The following is a 22536-nucleotide window of genomic DNA, read 5'->3' as shown; positions in this document are numbered from 1 at the left end:
TACAGTTGTAAATAACTTTTAATTAAAAAATGTATTTATATAATATTATGAAGTCGAGTATACTGTTTCGAATTCATTCGCATTCGATATTATTCCAAATTCTATTACCCCAAGAAGAATTCCGAACGCTATAAAACAGGAATTGCTAATTCGTGTTCCGTTGAGAAATACCGAACCGATTACAAGATACTTTATTGCGTTCAGAAATTTGTTACTGTCATTTTGTTTACCCGTACACGGTATTACGAAGTCAAATACATCGCTTTTAATTCACTCGCATTCGAAATTTTACAAAATTTTATAACTCGGAACGGAATTATGAACGCTCAACACTCCGGAACACAAAATTGATAGTTCGTAAGCGTTCCGCTAAGGGGCGCCGAACAACTTGGTCTGTTGCAGCTGTTCAGCTGCTTCATGTCATTAAGGAGATTCGTTCTCCCGATCGATGTAAAAAAATGGCTCTACGTATTTTATAATTATCCTAATTTTGTTTTAGCATTTTGTTTAATGTAAAGACAAACTTGTTAATTCGTATGGCATGCGAAATGTTGGGATTATTATTGATGTTTGATTCAATCTCTCCTTCTGTAGGTTGGTTTTTTATTAATTGCTTTTTCTCTCTTTATATCTTTCTTTGGTTAACTCATTTATTTATATTTAAATTATTCTTAGTTTCTGCCTTAAGTTTGTTATGATTTTTTTTTTAATGCTGTTGTAATATATAAAAATATATAGAATAATTCTTGTTAGAAAAAGTTTTACAGATCAGGTGAGTTTGTGTTTTGCCTTATAAATGTATTTTGAACTGTAGAACTGTCTAGAAGTGTTGTCGAAATTTATTTGGCGTTGCGCACCACCATCAGGGTAATCTGCAGTAAAAAACCCATGAATTTACACCCTTTGAGTAGTTTCTTTGTGAAATATTAACCATGCTGTGCTGTCAAAGGGTCCAGTTGCCACTTTGAAAGTTTAGCTTGTTCTTTGTGGCCCAGCCAAATCTGTTGTGGGTTGGGGGTTGGCTGGGGCTAACCGTATCCCTTGGCATCGTGTGAGGGCTACCGTCTGTTGCACCAGGCAATTCTTGTGACGGAAGGTGGCCAAAGGCATGTCATTCCTTGATTTTAATTTTATATAGCCTAAAACAAATCTGACATTTAAAAAAATTCTTCTGTAATACTATTATATAGTTGAATTTCGATATAATGCCACCATTCGTTTGCTGTTGTAATTGGAGTAAAATTAAATGTGGCACTGAAGTGAAGGACATTAAATGGTAAGAATTATATAAAACGATGAGTCTATAAGGAAGTTTGAGAGTTTGAAAGTCGCACCATTCGACAATAACAATGTCCTTTGCAACGCAGAAATTTAATATTGAAGAGGAAGTTCTAGATGTGAGTTTTCATTGGCGCACTAAGATAGCATTGCTATATCAAAGTTTGTATGTACTTTGCATTTTCCCACTTCTAAAATTTGGATAATCTAGGTATGTGTTTAAAGTACCTAATAGATAAACTGTCTCCATGATGAGACCATTTACAACAGACAGAAAGCTGGCTTTATAACTCTTAGCATATCAAAACCTACATTAAGAAATCAATAAATCAGTCAATCAACTTGTTCAGTCATCCAAAGTGTCAGGATGTGACCTGGACGTAATGTAGTAGATTTAGTTGGTCAATGTCAACATATTACTGAAATTTGGCACTTAATTACATAAAAGAAAAATTTTCAAGGTCATATTTTTAAAAAGTCAAATTTGGCATGAATTCTAAATTGGAGTATTTTAAAAAAATTTTGATAATTCATAAATTATATTTTCTTATGCTAGAAGAATTTCTGATAAATTAGGATCAAATATGAGTATATAATAAATATCAAAAATGCTTAGAATATTGGATAGAATGACTCTTAGTCTCAGAATCTGTACAATAATTTCATAGACTTAACTGATGCTTAATTATTGTAACTACCAATTGCTGCATAGTAATTTTAAATAAATATAGAAAACTTGGAATATATTTTAATTATGGCTATAAATTTTATTAGATATTTTTTATATAAAGTTAATGTTCGGAACAAGAAATGCTATTACACACTTTTAATTTTTAAAAATGTTAAATTAAAAGTTTAATTAAAATTTTAAAAATTTTGCTGTCATTTTTGAAGAAATTCAGGTATTTTTTAAGTGCAATATTTACTAAATTAATGTATAAGCATGTTCTTGGTAGATTCCTATTCCAGACTTAATGTCAGGGTAGTTACCTTTATTAAGAGGCTGTCTGCCCCTAAGCATGATCTTTGGGTATGTTTCGATATGCATTAGTCTTGGCTACACTGATGTACTGAAGAATGGTTTAGTAAACTTTTGCTAACATAACATGACAGTAGAAACAAGTGGCATTATATTGGCATTCATAGACTTATTTTATCAAAATAACTTTGGGTTAATACAAATGCATAGTAAAAATGGTATTAATAATATGATGTTAATATTCTAGACTGCAGTGACCGTATTTCATGCTTTGCTCGATCACTTGACATCATTTCTTTGAAGTTTTTTTGTTGTGGGCATTTCAAGGATTATGTATATGCAACAAAAGTGACAGATATCAGAGCTCCAAGTACACAAATCACAGATGCTATTAACTGCATGTGTCTGCTGCCCACATGGTGGTAATGTACAGCAGTGGAGGTCCAGATTGTCATCGTGCAGCAGCATCGGTCCTTTTGAGCATATTAGTATGAAACTCAGAGTATTGAACAACATTCTTCAACATATTTTATTCACGTATCTGAACAAATGGGTTTTAAAGAACAGTTTAAAACTAGGGATGTTCAAGGCAAATGTCCTACAATGATAACTTATGTTCTCATCCTGTTCTTAGTTGATTCCTATTTTATGTTTGCTGTTGTAATTGTGAATTCTGTATGTAGTTATATAACTACATATAGTCCAAGTAATATCTTTATTAAGCTGTGATACAGTAGAACCTCGAAAACTCGGCTCTCGATAACCCGGCACTCCGGATAACTCGGGCACACCCTGGCAGGGCAAAAAAATCCTTAGTTAATTAATTTTCACTATAGACAGCTCTATAAAAGTATAAATGCTCTCATAAAGTATTTTTCTGAGGTCTGTCTTATCAGGTAAATTACTGTACACAGTGTATTCATTAATTTTCATTTTCATGTAGTGGCTCTATGCCTTCATAAAGGACGTACTTTTCCTTTGTTTAAGGGTATTTGGGCAGTTTATTCTCTGTTGTATTCTCAAGTAAACAGTACATACAAGTACAGTACAGTATTTTCTGAGGAAACACTCGTACTTATTTTTTTTAACCCCATTCCCGATAACCCGGCATTTTCACAAACTCGGCCACCCTTCGGTCCACATTAGGCCGAGTTTTCGAGGTTCTACTGTACTTTAGAATTTGACTTATTATTGGAGAAGTGGCATAAAAATTTAGTCTGTTAAACTGTTTCAAATTACATTCACATGCATTGCATAAATATTGATTTCAATTGCCAAAAATGTTTATATTTTGTTAGCAAATTGTTTTCAGAAAAGTGATTTTAGTTAACAATCAGTTTTATAAAATCAAATAGGAGAACTGTTTTAATATATTATCATATTTTGAAAAAAATACAAAGTATTTTCCGGAGATTGATTCACATTTTGTTTTTTTAAGCTTAAATGTAGAAAATTTTAAAAATAGTTTGCATATTTTTTCAGGGAAGATTGTGCAAGAAGTCATTGATCCTTCTGAAGAATGTACATTGGATCAATAGAAAGCCGATAATAAATTTTGATAAATCACTTCTAGACTCAAGATGTGCTTTTATTATACGTTAAGAAATTTTAAACTTTCTAAAAACTCAATATTTGATAAATTGAATATAAGAATTTAAAATTTTATTTATCATCATTTGATCATTAGATATGTAATTAATAAACAATATTATTTATTTAAAAAATAATATTGTTTATTAAATATTGGACATTAAAAAATATGTTTTTAAATTTATTAATTTTGACATTTGTGAATATGAAAATAAAAATTCTGAGAATTTCTCATTAAAAATGCTTGAAAATGAATGCTTTAATTCATTTTACATGAGCTGCTGATACTTTCTAATGCAAATTTGGTCGGTGCGGTGCATTGTCAAAATTTATGTCCACAAGCATTTAATTGTGACGTGTACGGCACCTTGTCTGCAGTCTCAATTGATTAGTCAGTGCAAAGTTTCTCTAAATGTAAATGGTGTTATTTTTAGTTGAAGTTTAAACTGGACAAATTAGATGATTGATTGTAGTAATGGATTAGTTTCTAATTTAAATTTATAATAGCTGGAAGTTATTTTTTTATTATTAATTGATAATTCATTTAAAATAAAATTTACTGCCGGGACAATCATTTTGAAAAAATTTACAAAATTTCATTTGGACGAACTCTGAGTGTCCTTCCTTTTGTCCTTTCGTACACCAATGTATAAATTCTAAATTTTTTAAATGTATAAATTTTATAAGTGTTTTTTGCTGCCACCAGAGGATGATTTGTAACATATTGTATACTGAGGTAAAGGTGAAGTAGCCTCCAGATAAAGGTTGATTCCATTGCAATATTTGTTATTTCTTGTTGTTGTATAAAGGGACAAAAGGAAGGAGGACACTCGTAGAGTTTGTTCAAAAGAAAATTTCTAAATTTTTTCAATTGACAATTCACTTTAGAAGACAGTCAACAAATGGAGAAACTTATGTAACATTGCAGTCAATTGGTTGTTTAATGTATATCATGTAACCCCAATTATTTGTCTACGTATTATATTGGTTGAATTGGTATTAACAACTTTAATGAGCAAAAATAATCTTACATGAGAAAACATACAAGATCATGGTTCTTATTATTTTGATTTTAATACAATCTCAATTGCATTAAAATCAGGCTGATGAGAATCATGCTCTTATGTTTCTATCATATATGATTATTTTCAATTGTTACGATAAAAATGTTGGTTGTTGTTTTTATGCTAATAAAGAACAAAGAAAACTGCAAAAAGCCAATTTTACTGACTTAAGAATGATTAAAAATATTATCTGTTGAATTCTAATGATTAAATTTAATACAGGATTGCAAATACTTCATGAAAAAGGACAATGAAACAAGTAAATAACCACAGTTTATTCAGTTTGATAGCTTTATTTCTCAGTAAAACAAGCCTGAAATGATCTTAGGAGTATATTGAAAACATTTGTTTTACAGAGAAATAAAGCTTCTGGACTATATAAAGGTACAGTGGTCATTTACTGGTTACTTAATAGCCTAACTTTAAATTACATAATAACTGTGTTTAATTAGCCAAGTTATAGTCTGATAATGAGTCTATCTTTATTATTCTTTGGGATGATAAAGATGGCAGATTTGGAACAACATTAATATTTTGCACTTGTACTTGTTGTTTGAGTAAAATCAACACTAAGTGATTGATCATTCCTTTAGTATTGAATTTTCCTTTGAGGATTGATCAAATTAAACTGCCAAGATTGAATCTCTTGTAAATGGATGCTTTAAACATTAAAAGATGGATCTTGTTTTATTGTTTTGATGTTCCCTTGGATACACTTATTTATGGCAGTACAATATGTTGTATCTTAAAAGGTGTGGAACTGATTAGATATCAAATAGAGCTTGGGGAACTGCCATAGTACATTGTGCAAGTCAGTTTTAATTGGTTGCCATTCTGTTCTATAGAGTCTGCGATGTTCCACTTTCTTTTCTTTGTGCATGCTTCTCTTACTCTTCTGGTGGTCTCTGCTGATCTGTAATGAGGATAGTTGTGCATGTCTCATTGTAATACAACTTTCATTATGACATGTTGGATTCTGATTGTATACAATGTTGTAACTGCCTACATTACACAATGTTAATCAATTGCAGTTAATCCATGCTTCTCCATATTGGCCAAATGTTTGGCATTTGGCAAATACCAAACATAAAGCCAATTTAATGTAATTTCTTTCTTGCATATGGTATGTATGAAACAAAAATTTATAGTATGGTATTTCTATTCCTACAATCTGTAATGCATCATATTGTATATGGATATTTGTTTGTATCTGATTAGACACATTATTGAATAAATGTGAATACATATGGGCAGCAAAGTTAAGGTGGCATTAAATGTATACATTTGCTACCACTAATCATCTCTTTTGACCTCATTGGTAAAAATGGGTGATTGGTTGAACCCATTGTCAACGTTCATTGTTGCCTTAATTTTTCTACCCATGCATCTGCTTTAAGAATGCTTAAATGAGTTTAGTTTTGTGTGGCTAACATTGACATATATAGAAGAGCAGTACACAAATGCATTGTGTAATGCGAAGTGTTTCTGCATATATTGATGCTGGAAGACAAACAGACAACCTTTAATTTATGAAAAGTTCAAAATATATTGATGCTATGCTGTATTTGTGTAATTTCTCTTTTATATTTAGGCATTATGGTATTAAGCTTCTGCTCAGTATCTGCTCTCGAATACATGCCAATCAATCTGTTCTCATCTGAGTGTGTTATTGCCATCATAGGAAAACAGAGTGAAATAGTCATATGTATTTTTCAGGTGAATTCCAGATGTGTATTATTTCATATCTACTAATTACGTAGAATATACAAGACATACAAGAGAGTCACAAGACAAGAGAGACAGCTTGCAGATCATCAGCAAGAGAGAGAAAAATCAACTCAACTTGACTTCACTCGAGTTGAGTTGTGGTCAGTATCTTGTTGCCAGTCACTGCAACGTAATAAATGTTGTGTATATGTAACTACAAAATATTAATAAAATTTGGCAAATGTTCTACTAAATTCCATGTATTTTTAACATTTCTATGTTTACACTTGAAGCTAGAAATCTGTCAATGCCTATTTTGTTTCATAATTTGACGATCCTGTATAGGGGGATCTCTCATACTTTTTTCTATGTTTAAATCTTCCTCTCATATTTCTTTCTTCCTTTCTCACCTAAAATCAGAAAAGTTAAGACAGACTTGTTTTTGCCAAATGTTTCTTTAACTAAGCACAAAACATTGAATGAAACATAAACGTGATTATCAAAGTAGAAATAATAACATTTGTCATTGTCCACTTTATTCATAATTGATTTACATTTGAAGAAACATAACAGAATTAAATTAAGAAATCTCCTCAAGCATAGATTTAACTCAAACTGCTTATCTTGAAGCAAAATTTTATTAGGAAACTACTGTCCTTAAACTCTAGCTATGTTTATGACATTCGAGTCAAAGAGAAAAGTAAAAATTGGGAGGAGGTATTGGATTGTTACTAGTGTTGTGGCATCTCTGACAATGGGCATATAGAATATCTTTCTGCTCCAAGAAAAGTTATTTGAATTGAGTTAATGGAAATATTTTAAATTTAATCACTTTTCAGAGTTGATGCAATGATCTAAACCTTTTGATCTAGCTCTACATACTTGGTATCAGCCAATTGCCAAATAATTGCCTATTTGTTCTCTTTGATTTGGCACAATATACTGTGGTATATGCATGTGGTGAAAAATGAGTCTCTCAAAGAGATACGATAAGACAAAGGAAATTCTTTAATTTTTCACCAGTATTCAATAAGTTTACAGGATTTCATTTGGATACTGACAACTCCTTGAACAAAATGTCTAGATTATTAACTCGAACAGGAATGTTAACCCGAATTCTTGCAACAAAGGAACGGCTTTACAAAATATGCGGCATTACAAAATTAAGCACGACGATCTTACAACTAATTATCTAGGAACTACTTATTCTATAGGGAAGGATAGAAGGAGTATTTGATAGGATAGAACTGAATTTGAATGGGTACCCAACTTAGCTAGTAACTTTATGTTCGAAGTTGCAACGTAGATCTCTCTGCTGGACGACATGAAGTCTGATGATCGTAGAGTTCGAACTTTTCCTTTTTCACTTCGGGTTTCCCGGTAAGCTTCTGGAGGGGTTCTCACGTTAGCGTACTTCGATGATTCTTCTCTTCACCTACTCGCTCTTGCTCTCTTCTTGGCGATGCAAGATCGACTTGACCCTTTCCACGAAAAACGTCCTCTCGGCTCGACGTCTCCGCCAAAAGTGACCCCGCTATCTTCCTTTTAGCACCTCTGAGCTAACCTGCTCCTTTTGTCTTTCCAACCAGTAGTTGCCACCCACAGAGAGAAGTTTCCAGAAGGGAGAGTACAAGAGAACAAAGGACAGAGAAAGAATGGGAAATGAAATATACAAATATATTTATATATAAAATTACTTTATAAAAATGTGGTGTACAACCACAATATCTACGAGGAATGAGACATGGCAAATATCAAATACTAGTCACGAGTAAATCATCCATGCTTCTCCATATTGGCCGAATGTTTGGCATTTGGCAAATACCAAACATGAAGCCAATTTAATGTAATTTCTTTCTTGCATATAGTATATATGAAACAAAAATTTATAGTATGGCATTTCTATTACAGAGTTTAAACAAACTCTTGGAACTTTAGATATCACAAAATTTGAGCAAATGAAAATGAATACATTGGTAGTGGGAATGATATGTGCTTTACTATGCAATGGGATATCACAGCATAAAAATCATGCTGACCTATCACACAAATTGAACAGATTCTTACAATATCTATACTGTACTGGCTTTTTAGTTCAGATAGTTGCCGGTGCTTGAATTGGAAATAACAGGAGGGAAGAATCACATTCTATTGAAACTGTATTGCATCTTACTTTTCCTGTATGTTTACCACAAATTTTATTGTATAGGGTTCTATGTGTATACTATATGTGACCAATGCTTCTCGAATTGACACTCCTTCATTTCAAATATTAGAAATTGCATTTTGTGAGGAATTTTTCAAAGCTTTTCTTAATGCTAAATAAGTTGTTTGTACTCAGCTCATGTATGCACTTTGAGAGCATCACCTTTAATACAGTCCTAGTTTAAAGATTTGTAATGAAATATGAGTTTGGTCAAACATGTTTTATTCAGAAAGTTATGCATATTTTATTTTAATCGGTTAAATTTTATTAAAGTCACCCAAGTTGACAGTACACACTTGAGAAACCTGTATACTTAGTCCCAAGTTTGAGTAGCAATATGATAGAGTAACTCAATGCAAAGTGTTGGGGTATCGTGATATTTACAGCTTATTCGGCAAAACCATTTGCTAAAGTATATTGGAGTACCTGCTCCTCTTTGCTATCGAGTTGCCCTTTTCTAAATCTCCAGGGGAGCTTTAAGGTTTCATATTATCTACTCAATGAAATCTTTACTCATTTTTATCGCAGAAAACCTTTTATTTTACTGATGACAAAATTAAAATAAAAATATTCGTTAACAACTGAAAATTTGTTCTCGAGGTTCCTGATTGTTTGGTCAAGTACCGAGATACCACTGTATTTGATAAATGCAATTTAGATATACACGGTAGCATCAAGGAATTAGTTATCTGTATTAATCAAAAGATAACTGCATATATATCTATATATATCTATATATACATATGATATCCTTTCTTATAGTCTGTGGGCACTGCTGCCAACCAACCAAATAGCTAGGAAGCCACCCCTTGATGGAATGTCTTGTTTGTGTTGGATGGATGCTAAAGACAAACAGGTGCCGACAGAACACTCCTACAACCCTACATGTAAATTGTTGCTTGTCAAGCCTGATTTTGAGAGCTGATTTCACTCCTAAAAGTGTTTTTCTGTCAACAGAAAAATGCATCTGTATTAATTTTTGACATTCTATAATATAAGTAAGTATCATCAGAATCTGAACAGAGTTCTTTGATGATCCTTGTATATTAAAATGCATATGATTTAGGAGGGTTTCTTTTGATTTTTTTTAATGCTTGTTACAGATGCAGCAAGAACTCAATGAAGGGAGTTTGTAGTGAAGGATGGATGCATCTGGATTGAATCTCTTATGAAAATTTGAGGTTTTGACCCAGATTTAAGCCTAAATCTTCAGAATGATACTTATATATATTCACAAAATTTAAAACAATGGGATCAGTTAAAAATTCATAAAAATGTTGTGATGAATTTTGTAAATGTTAAGTTATTGATAATTAAAGTTTAGTATTTCTATGTTATTTGTTTGTCTACTAAAATAAATCACTCTAAGTCGGATAAGAGAAAGTAGTTTTATTTGGTTTTAATCTAGAAATTATTTTATTAATTTTTAGAATTTACAACAAAAATTTTTAAGATAGACTTATATCTTTGTCGTCTCGTTTAACTGGCCATTATGATTTACATTTAATATAGTATTAATTTGCTGTGAATTTTTCATAGAAATACCTTGAGTTCTCATTCAAAAATCAAGATAATTCAGGGTTTGCCCTTACATTTGTTGATTTTAACCAATATGACAGGTATTTCATTCCAATTTTCCATTTTAAAGACATCACTGTTCCAATTATTCTTGCAAGAATTTCAGAAGGCCAATTTATGTCACAAGTGTCACTATAATACTTATTCCAGGAAATATTTTCAGAATGAAAATAATTGTGATATTATGAATGATCTGTTTACATGCTAGTAATTCATTGTTAACAGTTCTTATGACAATAAAAGATAATCAAAGTCACGCATTCTAGAAATGATCTGTTGAGAGAGAAATGACAAATGAAGATTACAATCAATGAAGTTATAATTTGATCTTCATTTAATCTACATTCAATTGATATATATGGAAAATAAATGAAACGCTACAAAGTCGAGAAATTGATCGAATTTGCCACCACTTATGAGAGGTGTTTTGAAACATGTAAGCAAGCAGTTGCCGCTTTTTGTTGTCTTGTTTGTATGTTTTAATGACTTTTTAATTCTGCTTCTTTCAGTTTCTTTTCTGTTTTTTTAATTTTGTGGACACAAGATGATGTAAAATGACTGCATTCTTCGATGCTGCTTTCATATGTATTTAGCCGATGGTTACGGTCTCATTAATATGTCAAAGCATAAGTTAACTGAGGATGATATGAATAAAACATCGATTTCACAGGAAAAATATGTAAAAAAAAAACAAGAGACGAGGGAAATTATTGTTAATATATTATTGCCCTGTTGATATTATATTTTTGTTGCATTTTTGTACATTGTAAAGAAATCATATTAGAAAGTGCAAGGAATTATATATTTTGTGATTCACAGTATAGCCAAAATTACATTGAGCAAGTTTACTAGCGGAAGTAATTACATCAAGCAAGTTTGAACGTAGTGAGTAAATCGGCTGGCAAGCGACTACTAGACTTACCGGACGTAACCAAGGTTTAATATTTTCTTGTCAGGAATGAATCAATTGCTTTCTTTTAATTTGTTGTTGATAATACAAATTTTTTTTTGAATTTCCTCAATTTTGTTTTCGATCTGTAGATATAGAAGTTGGGAGGGTTGTCTTATATGACCAATAAGAGCAGCACATGTGAAAGCCTTGTCTTATATGTCAGTATATGTGATACTTTGACTTGCAAATTTTACTTTTAGAACAAGCGAGTCAATTCTACTTGTAGATTTTGTAGTCGAGTGCAAGCGTTGTAGTTTTTGTGGTTATTGTATCATTATCTTTTGATTTTTCTCTGATTTGTGTTGACTCCTTATACAAAGAAAGTGAAGAAGTATACCATTGCAATAAATTATAAGTTTGTATAAAATTTAAATAATTATTTTTATTGATTTCTGTATTTGACAAGTACATTTTTAAAAAATTTATTAAATAAAATGACAAAGATTGTATTGTAATACATTAAAATTTCATATTTGTTGCAGGTTAGATGATGGCGATTTTGCAGTTTAGTTGATCGTCATGACCGTTACTTACACGGCAGAAGTTGCCACTAGCAGAGGTTTTGGTTGCTTTTGGAAATTATTATTTCGGTGAGTCAAAGCTACAGTTTATGAAAGTTTTTATTTGCATCTGGTGTAATTAAATCAATAAATAAAACAGATTTTCTTTTTTGAGAACATAAATAAATTGAATATAATATCACATAACTAGAATACATTTAAATTCATTATAATTTAATCAAATAACATATACTAAACTTTAGCATGGTACTGTGATATTTTAATGCCTTTCAGCAATAAGAATTAATTTATGATAGATGGTTGTACATAATTTATTTATAATTATCAAAATTGGATTGGGATTGAGTACAAAAAACACTGTTATTTGTACTTCCAACATAAACCAAAAACGGTGCTTAATTCAACTTTTACGTCTTTCACTAATGTTTTCGAACCTTTGGTTCTTCTTCAGGTGAAAAAATGGGCAAACCAATTTACATTCGATTGAGCTGATCTTTTTTGAAAGAACACTGTTATTTATTTGCTAAAAGGTTTGTAATGCTTCATATTATGAAATATAATATTGCATGCACTTGCTTATCCAAATTTATTATTGCATGTGGTGATCAAAAGAGCAGTGTTATATATAGGTAAATGGAAGTAAAAAATAACCACAAATATATACAGGATCTTCCAAAAATAATTTTGCCATTTTAAATTACTGTAATTATGTTAATTATTACCCAAGAAGAATGCATTGTACACTGATCATTTAAGTAACTGAGTTTCATCTACTATCTTCATTCAAATGTCTTTTTGTTCACCTGCTCCTAGCAAGTGCTGAAAACAAAAATGGTGACTTTTCAACAGAGAAGGCATTTCATGTTCTGCAGTCTGCAAATTTGGAATTGGTCATCAGTGTGCAATGCGAGTTTCACAGACAATTTCAAAGTGATCCACCATGTAAGGTAAACATTCACGTTACACAGTGATGACTAACTTTGAATTTGTGGACATGCAGAACAAAATGCCTTCTCTATTGGGAGGTTGCCATTTTCATTTACAACCCTTCCTAGAGGCAATAGACAAAAAGACATTGTAGACAGTAGATGAAACTTGAATGGTTGCTCTATTGATTAGTATACGTCACATACTTGTTGGTATGTGTAATTAAGCACTACACTTAAAATCAATATCCAGCAGGAACTATAAAGATCTACAAAAGTAGATGTTTCCGTTGTTTAGCCTGATCCACCTTCGGAATTCAAATGCAGCTGCTAAAAGCCTCTCCCCATCTCTTTTAAAAAGCTGTATACTTTGTGATAACTACAATTTAAAAAAACCATTTAATTAATGTTTGTTTTACAACTGCTGTAATAACCAAATGGAAGTTTTTATAAGTTAAACATAAGAATGGATAGAAATTTATTTTGTTACAAGCAAATAAAAGTGTATTTTTTACTGTTAAGGGGTTTTGTACGAAAGAGATTGTCCAATCTTCATATTACTGGAGGTTACACGTCGATGCTCTCTTCAAAAACTTGTATGCTTATCTAAATAGACTCACATATTTTCTGTATGTGCTCAGACATCCATTTGATCTTTGTTTTCAGAACTATTAATTTAGATACAATCTCATTGGTTACTCAAGGTGAGGATTGGATAGAGGTCTAGATAGCATAACTGGCAATAGAACTGCACATTATGCAGGAGTTGCAGGTTTCAAGTCCCACTTTGGACAAATTCTTTTCTTCCAGAATCTTTTAAATTAATTATTAAATTTATCAAGAAATAGCACCTAATGATTACATCTAGGCCTTACTTAACCTTTAATTATTAATATTAGCATTAATATAGTCTGATATAATCCAGCAGTCATCTGGCTTTAATTTAATAATAATAGTTAATGGATGTTTATACTGTTATTTTAAAACAAAAACATGCAATGAAAAATAATAACCAAATTTAATAATATATTGTCATTATTATCTGTATAATAATGTAAATTTTGAAAAAATTAATTTAAAATAGAAGTATGTCATAGTATAAAATTCCCTTGTAATTTAAAATTATCATTGAAGTTCTATTTTGTGTTAGTTGGCGAGGCAGCATCTACAAGTTACTATGGCCTGAACTGACACTCTACCTCGCACTCTATTACAGCTGTAGTGCCATTTACAGATTTGTGTTAACAAATCCTCACAAAAGGTTAGTTGCTTAATTTATTATTAAAAATTCTTTTAGCAAATGTATTAATTGGTGACGATGCTATCATTGATTGAAATTGATTCATTTGAGAATCAATTTTCTTGGATTTATTGAACATTTACTTACTTTACCTGTTCCGATCTTTATTTTTTTATTAAAATACAAAAGGACTCTTTAATTTTATAGCATTTGAGTATTTTGCAGTATACATGTGGTCCAGGACAAAGGAAACCCCAAAATGGGGTATCAAAAATACAATTGGTATTATATTTTCATTTTCAAATTTTCAGTTTTGCCACCATTGGGCTGATTCCGTAATGTTTTTGGTTAAATTTTAAAAGTAACCAACCATTTCTGTGTATTTATTTTTTTCAAAAAGAAGACAAATGAAGCAAAAAATAATATCTGTGCAAATGCGTAGTTATGATACTGGCATTTTATAACTTGTTTGTGGAGTTGAATAGATCAAATTGGGTTTAAATTACAAATATTTGGTTAATTAAGTAAATTTGTAAGTTTGAAGTTAGAGCGAAGCACTAATTATCAATATCAGTTGATTGAAATTAAATAGAAAGTTCAGATTATCTATATATATAAAAATGAATGTATGTCTGTCTGTGTGTCTGTGTGTCTGTGTGTCTGTGTGTCCTATGTCCTTCATGCATTACCACACCGTTTATCCGATTGCCATGAAACTTTGGGAAGTTGTTTAATATACTCCGGCGAAGGTTTGTGGCATAGTACGNACTATTGGTCCAGATTCTATCAATCTTGTCGTGAAACGACGTTATAGGAGGTACTTTATACGAATGTTGCTACAATTTTTTCGCTACGTTATAGGAATTGTCATTATAGGAATGCGCGTTATAGGGGGGTCGACTGTACTTGAAGAAATAATGTGCACTTCTGGTATTTATTGGAAATTATTATTATTATTAAAATAATTATTTTATCAAATATGAATGGTGCATCTTCCCATAACATGTACACATTGCACGCAAAAGTTAACTATACTCGAAAGGCTCAACTAGAGGAAGATTGTTTTTAGAAGCACTCCAAAAAGCACCAATGAATACAGTAGAGCGTCGTTTATCCGAAAGTCGGTTATCCGAAAGAATTCCAGTTGGCAAATTTAAATTTTTGCTAGTGCTGTGGCGCTGCAATCTTTGGCTATGTCTTGGGCTACCTCAAATATTTTACGTTTTTGATACTAAATTAAGTTCTGAAGTATAATTTAATTTTGAATTGTTTTTATATTTTTCAATAAATTTATTTTTGCCGACCAAAGGTCCGATACTTTTTGAACAGACCTTGTATGTAATAATACAACTGAAGAGGGGCGTTAAGCCCAAAATGCATATCCATTCACATCAATAAAACAACCTTTTTCCTCTGAAAGTGTTTCCTGTGTGATATGTTCTCAATGGCAACATTGTGNGATGAAAACGAATAATAATAATATATTTCAATAAAAATGATAAAATGAAAATTTAATTTTATTATAACGAGTTTGCTTGAATTTCATCTCTTCTGAGATCGCAGCAATGCGCGACGGGTAAGCTAGTATTTAAATAAATATATTTTGATTTATGTTATTTTAAATAGAATTTTAACAGTGTTATTCAGTGCAGGTTTTAAAATTGCCAGGCTCTAGACGAACACAAACAAATGTGATGCTCTTTTATATAAATTGCATGATGCTGCATTTTGTATGAGGTCTCGAGTCCAGGCTATTGCCAGATTCTAAGTATCGACCAATGTTAAATATTGACAAGCATACATTAATGCACACATGAAGCCTGTTAAAGTGTAAGATCCTAAGCAAAATCCTCAATTGTCTGTGTCTAAAATTTCCAGTGATGTTATTAAAAAGCATTATTCCACTAATAGATAATGTTGTTTTGTTAGTATTACTCATATTTTGATCTTTTATTTTTGTATTTCTTTTGTTGTTGTTCAGATATGGCCATCATCTTATTAATGCAGATTGACAACGACATTTGTATTCTTTGACAGTTTGTTTGACCTGTAATCTAAGCAATTGTGAAAGTTTGAGGTCAAAAATACTTAGGTTCTTAATAAAAATCTCTATAGGTGAAACTAAATTTATTAGTGTGTGACCTCACATTTATGATGTAAATAATCTTTTTTAGAGATGTTTAATATCAGATTCGTTTGTCCAACAGTTATATATAATATAATTATATTAATCTCACCTTATTATATAGTTATATAATAAGGTGAGATTAAGTTTATATATGAGGTTGAGGGTCTCTCCTATTCTTCCTGATGACTGTTAGAGGCATGGTTTAATTGTCGAAACAATTAACTCAGTGCCTCTGACTTTGAGTTGGTTGCTTTGTGGAATTCATTCTATAATTTATTAAATTTGTCATTCTATAACTAGTTTTCATAATTAAGTAATAACTGCTACTTTATTTTACAGGTATTTTGAAAAAGTGGCTATTTATTGCAACACTTATGCAGATTTCATTCCGGTTTCGTTCGTTTTGGGATTTTACGTATCGCTTGTTGTAAAGAGATGGTGGGATTCTTTTATGAGTATACCTTGGCCAGATTCTTTGGCTTTTTTTGTCAGTGCCTTTCTACATGGACAGGTAGGGAACAACTTGCAAAATGTCTTGTCAATTTCGAAGTCATCTCTTCTTTCTTTTTCCATCCAGGATGAAAGAGGAAGACTAATGAGGAGAACCATAATGCGTTATGTGAACCTGGCGTTGATATTTACAATGACGTCCATTAGTCCGTGCGTCAAGAAGCGATTTCCAACCTTGGATCATCTGGTGGAGGCAGGTCCGTTGCTTTCCAACTTCGTCTCAATTACAATCTAATATTTTTATATCAAATTTTTACATAAAATTAATCATATTTGATTTTTAGGAATACTTTTAGCAAATGAAAAGAAAATTATAGAGCAAATGAAAACGCATCATTCTACTTATTGGATGCCTTTGGTATGGGCATCAAGCATTGCCGCTCGGGCGAGGAAAGAGGGAAGAATCAGAGACGATTTTGCACTCAACACTGTTGTTGATGTAAGTTTGCAAAAATTTTTCTTTTTATTTTTTCTTATACTTCAATTTTCTCCACTATTTTTATACATAGATTAGTCACACAACACAAGAAACTTTGTCTAAAGCTTTTTAAAATATGATTCTGATTTGATTTTAGATGTTAAATCAGTACAAATTGTATATATTAAATTATATTTTGATATGGATTTTTAATATTTTAATTGCTCGTTGATACATACATTTTAAAATAAAATTTTAAATTTTGATACATACATTTTAAAATAAAATTTTAAATTTTGCAGGCAATAGCAAATTATCGCGCACTCTGTGGTGGGTTGCTGAATTATGATTGGATCAGTATACCTCTTGTATATACGCAGGTACGTTTAAAAATCTGTTCTGATGTTATAATGATCATTCAATCTATTAAATATCTTAATGGACAAAAATTTTAATTTAAAAGAAATTTAAATTGTTTTTTAGGTTGTTACATTAGTAGTTTATACTTTTTTTCTGGCTTCCTTAATGGGGCAACAATATCTTGATCCTGCACAAGGTTATCAAGGTCATCAAGTAGATTTATATGTGCCAGTCTTTAACTTTTTGCAGTTCTTTTTTTATATGGGTTGGCTTAAGGTGAGTGAAGTATTTTAAGACAATTTTTCTAATTTTCTTAAGTAGTTTTCCAAATCTATTCACAAAATATTTATACAGAGTAAATATTATATATCAAATGTTATTTAAGTAAGAATTTTCAGATATATTAAAACATTTTACAAAAGTAGTGAAAGTACTAAGGAAATAAGTCATTCGTGCTGCAAAAATTAACAAAAAGATTGGTTTCTTTTATTCTTCTATTATACTAATTATCATCAAATTAGCATATGAATCTGTATATTATATAACATGAACTGCTATGAGACTCCTTTTATATAGGTAACACAATATTTGATATTGTATGAGGTCGTGTTTACAGAATCTGACACTAGCCAGCTGTAAACACTATAACACTACACATATCATTATAAAATTAATGTAATGATATTAGGAGTCAGTATTTTATTCAGATTAAACATTTTTCAAAAACCCTTTATTATTCAGATTAAACATATTTTAAAACCCTTGGCTTTAGTTTTATGCTGTTGTCTGCTCTGTAACCCAAAGTAATCCAATGTACCACATCTCTTATGGAAAAGCATGCTTTTTTCCTACATATTATTCATCTGTGACTATAATGAATGGCTTTTTTGTTCCAGATTGTTCTACTAAATAATCAAAGGAAGAACAATAATATATATATTATGTAAAGAACAAGACAAAAAATTATCTCCATTAGACATGCTCTGAAACTTATTATAAATTTTTAACTTTAAACTGAATAAATCACAGTTTATTATTATTTAGTTGTATATTTTTAGTTTTGTGTTAGGTCTGAAATTTTAAAATAAATCTATAGTCACAGATAAAACTAATAAACAAAAAAAAAATATATCAAATCAAACTTTTGACCATACAAATAAGTTTGATTTAATCAATTTAATGAACAAATTTATCCTTGGAACTTTGTTATACAAAAAAATATAAGTAAAACGTAGTTATCAACATCCCATATTTATTATTTGTTCTTATAATAAAGTTAAACTTATTAATTAGAAGAGATTTATAGCAAATTGTTACATTAACTAACATTAAATTTAACAATTAATAATTTTAATAAATAAATGTATTTATAGAAATGACAACTCAAATCAAGTGGGACTTAAATCTATAATTGTTACACATCAAGTGAAATATAAAAATATTTTCAATGTCGAATGGATTGTTCCCAACAATTGAATCAAAGCCAATAAATCAAACATGATTCAAACTATTTAGAACAGTAACTAACACACCAACAAAAATGAAATAATAATTAATTTTGGACTTCTTCAATCCATCATTGAGGATAAAGCTGTAACATGAATCAAAAACTACATGAAAAGAAATTCAAAAATGAACATAAATATCCTGAAATGAATGTTACTCCAAATACTTTTTAATTAGTCAATTTTTATTTGCCTACATCTTGCCTAATGAACTTTGCTTAATATTCAGTAATGATAATTATAGGTGATTGAAGATCATTTGTTTAAAATCTCATTTTTTCAGACGGACGTGCATTTTACACATTAATATTTGCATCTTTAGAGGAAGTTAGAAAGTCAAGAATTTTAATTTCAATTTTTATTATCTTTAAGATTTACACTGGTATTACCTGTTCATTGATTTATCTACCATTTATTTCTGAAGTGGTATAGGTTGTTTTGTGAATTTTGACCAGGAGCTGCACATTATTAATTGGGGCTCGAACACTTAATCAGAATATAAACCTTTAACCAAGACATGCTTTATATCCTGTTAAGTGTTTATAATCTACATCCTTTGTGTATTAACAAAAACTCATCCTTATTACTTTGCATGGGACCATCGAGATGGGGAAGCTGGAGTTTTTTCCAGTTCCAGAGAAAACTTTGGGACCCATAGTGGTTCTATTGCTGTAAAATTAATGTTATTTTTACCAACAGAAAATAAAATCTTTAAGATTACTTTTTATTAATAAAGAAACATTTCACATATTTCATTTTTTTTTCTGCTAAGAGGCAGAAGACACCCATTCTACTCAGTTCCCATACAAGTTCTCGATGGCCCTGATTGCACACCAAAAGAGTCTGGCTAAGATCTACGAAACATAATACATATCTCATCTGATATTAAATTTTTAATTATTATTTTTAAAAATAATTGATAACTAACTTACTGTTAGTTTTGTTTGATTGTTTTATGAATGGGTGCATAGAAATTCAAATTTCTGTACTTGTTTTATTGGAACTATACTTACATACATTAGTTAAAAAATATTAATTCTAATTTTTGTTTCATGAATATTTATATTTTTAATTATATTTTTAACTTTTTTAAGAGAACTTCAACTGTACAAATTAGTTTTATATCTCAATAGGTTGCCGAAACACTTGTTAATCCGTTTGGTGAAGACGATGACGATTTTGAAGTTAACTGGGTCATCGATCGTGATATACAGGTCAGAATTTTATAATTCTAGTGGATGGTTGCATATACAGCAATTCCTTGTATGTGACAATAAAGGTTTTTTTTCAGGTTTCGTATCTAATTGTAGACGAAATGCACCAAGAACATCCTGAATTGATTAAAGATCAGTACTGGGATGAAATCATGACTGAATTGCCGTATACTGCTGCCGCGATGCCGTTCCACACAGGACCCCCACAGGGTTCGGCTGCTGCTGTAACGTAAGTTGTTCTGTTTTTATTTATTCTCTCAGTTTTAATTAATTCTTAGTAACAATACAAAATTACATTAAGCTGAAATTTGCTCTTTTTAAAATACTATTGATGAGTTTTGAGAGTAAAAATCTGTAAACTTTTCTGATATATGAAGAAATATAATCTAAATTTTTTATTAAAACAGAATAGTGTTGTAAACACAATGGCATTGCTAATTTGTAAATTAAATATATCTCTTTATATTTAATAACAGTATTAGAAGATATATAATTTATTAATTTTTCTTTGTTTATAATTATTACACTTACACCATTTTTACATTCACATAAAACATTCAACAGTTTGTCTTTATCACATTCTTTGTTTATTAGAGCTCTTAAAACCAAGTAAACTAGAATGAATTAAACAGATTCATAAATAATATGTGTGTTAATTTTCGATTATTATTTAGGGTTCCAGAAAAATTGGCTGAATTTGTTCCTATGGAACCGTTAGAAGAGACTCCCGACGAACCCTATGTCGAGGTACGTCAAGTTTTCTGTCAATTTTCCTATTTAATTTTGAACCAGCAATCATTTCATGTGGGATTCTTCTATTCAGGTTACTGATACTTGCACAATGCCCATGAATACAACGCAAAGCCATTTATTATCTCAAAGATTATCTGGAAGCATGCAGAGTAGTATTTCAGGTCTGGCAGGGCCATATCATCCTCATTCTCAACAAAAGAAAAATATATTATCTATGCTACATAAACTATTCACTAAAGAAAGTATAGGTATAGTATATATTTCTTAAGCTCTATAAAATTTCTGGAATAATTAATATTTTTTCTATTTTATTTTATTTTATTTTGTGGAATTTATGATAAAATTCTTAATGGATAATTATATTACGGCTTTAATTTATTCTATAGGTAGTAATGCTTCTCTCCAGAGTTGTCAAGATAAATCACGGAGATTAACTAAATCAATTTCCAGAGATAGTAATATATCTCAAGGAACTAACCTTTCGAATCCACCCTCCCCAACATATTTCAGAGAAAGTACCCGTGATTTTAATGTAAGTATTGTTACCATACGACGATAATTAAGTTTGAATTATTCTAATAATTAAATAACCCTGGATTAACTTTCTTGGCTAGAACTTGGCTAATTAATAATATAGCTATTATGCAGTTTGGACTAAAAGTAGGTGATAAGTGTCTGTTTGTAATAAATTTAGTAATTAATTAATTTTGAATTGAATTAAATATTAAACTTAATGCAAGATGAACACTTAACAACCTACCTGTAGCCCAAATTGCTTAATATTTAGCTCACCAGTGGCTAAGCAGTTCCATTCCATGAACACTGGCGGCCGATTGCAGAGACAGAGTTTACATTAAACGACGTTTACATTGGCTCTTACTTACTTTGCTATTTCTCCCCTGTTTTAGGAGTTGTTCGGCCAATCGGATTATTTCTTCGTGACGTCAGAAATGGTCGTCAGCTATATTCCGAAAGCTTAAGGCCGTCAAAATCATTGTTCGGCAATTAATGACAATCCTTTTCTATTTCGTTATTTAATTTCGTTGCCAATACGATTTAAAATATGAACAAATCCATATTTAGAAAATTTATACCGAATTCGAAATTCGTCTTCGGAATAGAATTTTAAGGAATTATTTCGACATCTTATTACTGTCGAAATGAATAATTTTAAATATTTTATTATTAATATTACATTTTTATATCTATAAACAGATTTCTGTAATTATTAAAATTGTCTCGTTTGTTTAACAGTACAACGACCCCGAAATGCATTAACGTTTTATAACCGACACGATACTCAAATTGTAAATAAATGCATCTGATTTAATTGTAGTTTTAAGTCTTCACCCATTTGAATATCGAAATTGGAACATTTAAAACAAATTTAAAGTATTTCATTTTGTTGTTTTTGTTCCGAGCAGTTAATTAATTAATGAGTAATTTTGTCGATTCGTACCGTTTACAACATTTATCAAAGAAACGATGTCTGTTTTTATCTAAACTTTTCCACAAACAAAGCTACCACTCGAATTGAAAAGCCCTCTAAACCTGCTGTCGAGTGAGTCTAGAAAATAGGTCAAATAACTTGTTTCTAATCGCTGTCT

The 22536-nt window shown here is 30.5% G+C and overlaps 1 protein-coding gene across 5 annotated transcripts in view; it reads left to right on the top strand.

Moving 5' to 3' along the window:
* Positions 1–280: 280 nt before the first annotated feature.
* LOC111615271 (bestrophin-2-like) overlaps positions 281–22536 on the top strand; it is a 39332-nt gene continuing 17076 nt past the window's right edge. The window contains exons 1-13 of one of the 5 annotated variants that reach the window (XM_023356686.1): positions 281–590; positions 11837–11944; positions 13952–14062; positions 16509–16680; positions 16747–16876; positions 16964–17118; positions 17400–17477; positions 17581–17733; positions 20096–20176; positions 20254–20405; positions 20851–20923; positions 21000–21177; positions 21316–21461. In XM_023356686.1, the coding sequence (XP_023212454.1) occupies positions 11874–11944; positions 13952–14062; positions 16509–16680; positions 16747–16876; positions 16964–17118; positions 17400–17477; positions 17581–17733; positions 20096–20176; positions 20254–20405; positions 20851–20923; positions 21000–21177; positions 21316–21461 (1500 nt within the window). In that variant the 5' untranslated portion in view covers positions 281–590; positions 11837–11873. Of the gene's footprint in view, positions 595–753; positions 773–6757; positions 6780–11836; positions 11945–13951; positions 14063–16508; positions 16681–16746; positions 16877–16963; positions 17119–17399; positions 17478–17580; positions 17734–20095; positions 20177–20253; positions 20406–20850; positions 20924–20999; positions 21178–21315; positions 21462–22536 lie in introns of those variants that run through there. The other 4 variants (XM_023356683.1, XM_023356682.1, XM_023356685.1 and 1 more) reach the window with 4 other exon arrangements.

Source organism: Centruroides sculpturatus, unplaced genomic scaffold, assembly GCF_000671375.1.
Source record: "Centruroides sculpturatus isolate CEXI.00-Female unplaced genomic scaffold, Cexi_2.0 scaffold2170, whole genome shotgun sequence".
Classification (NCBI taxonomy): domain Eukaryota; kingdom Metazoa; phylum Arthropoda; class Arachnida; order Scorpiones; family Buthidae; genus Centruroides; species Centruroides sculpturatus.
Note: the sequence above shows the minus strand (reverse complement) of the source record. Positions and strands in the feature narration are given on the sequence as shown.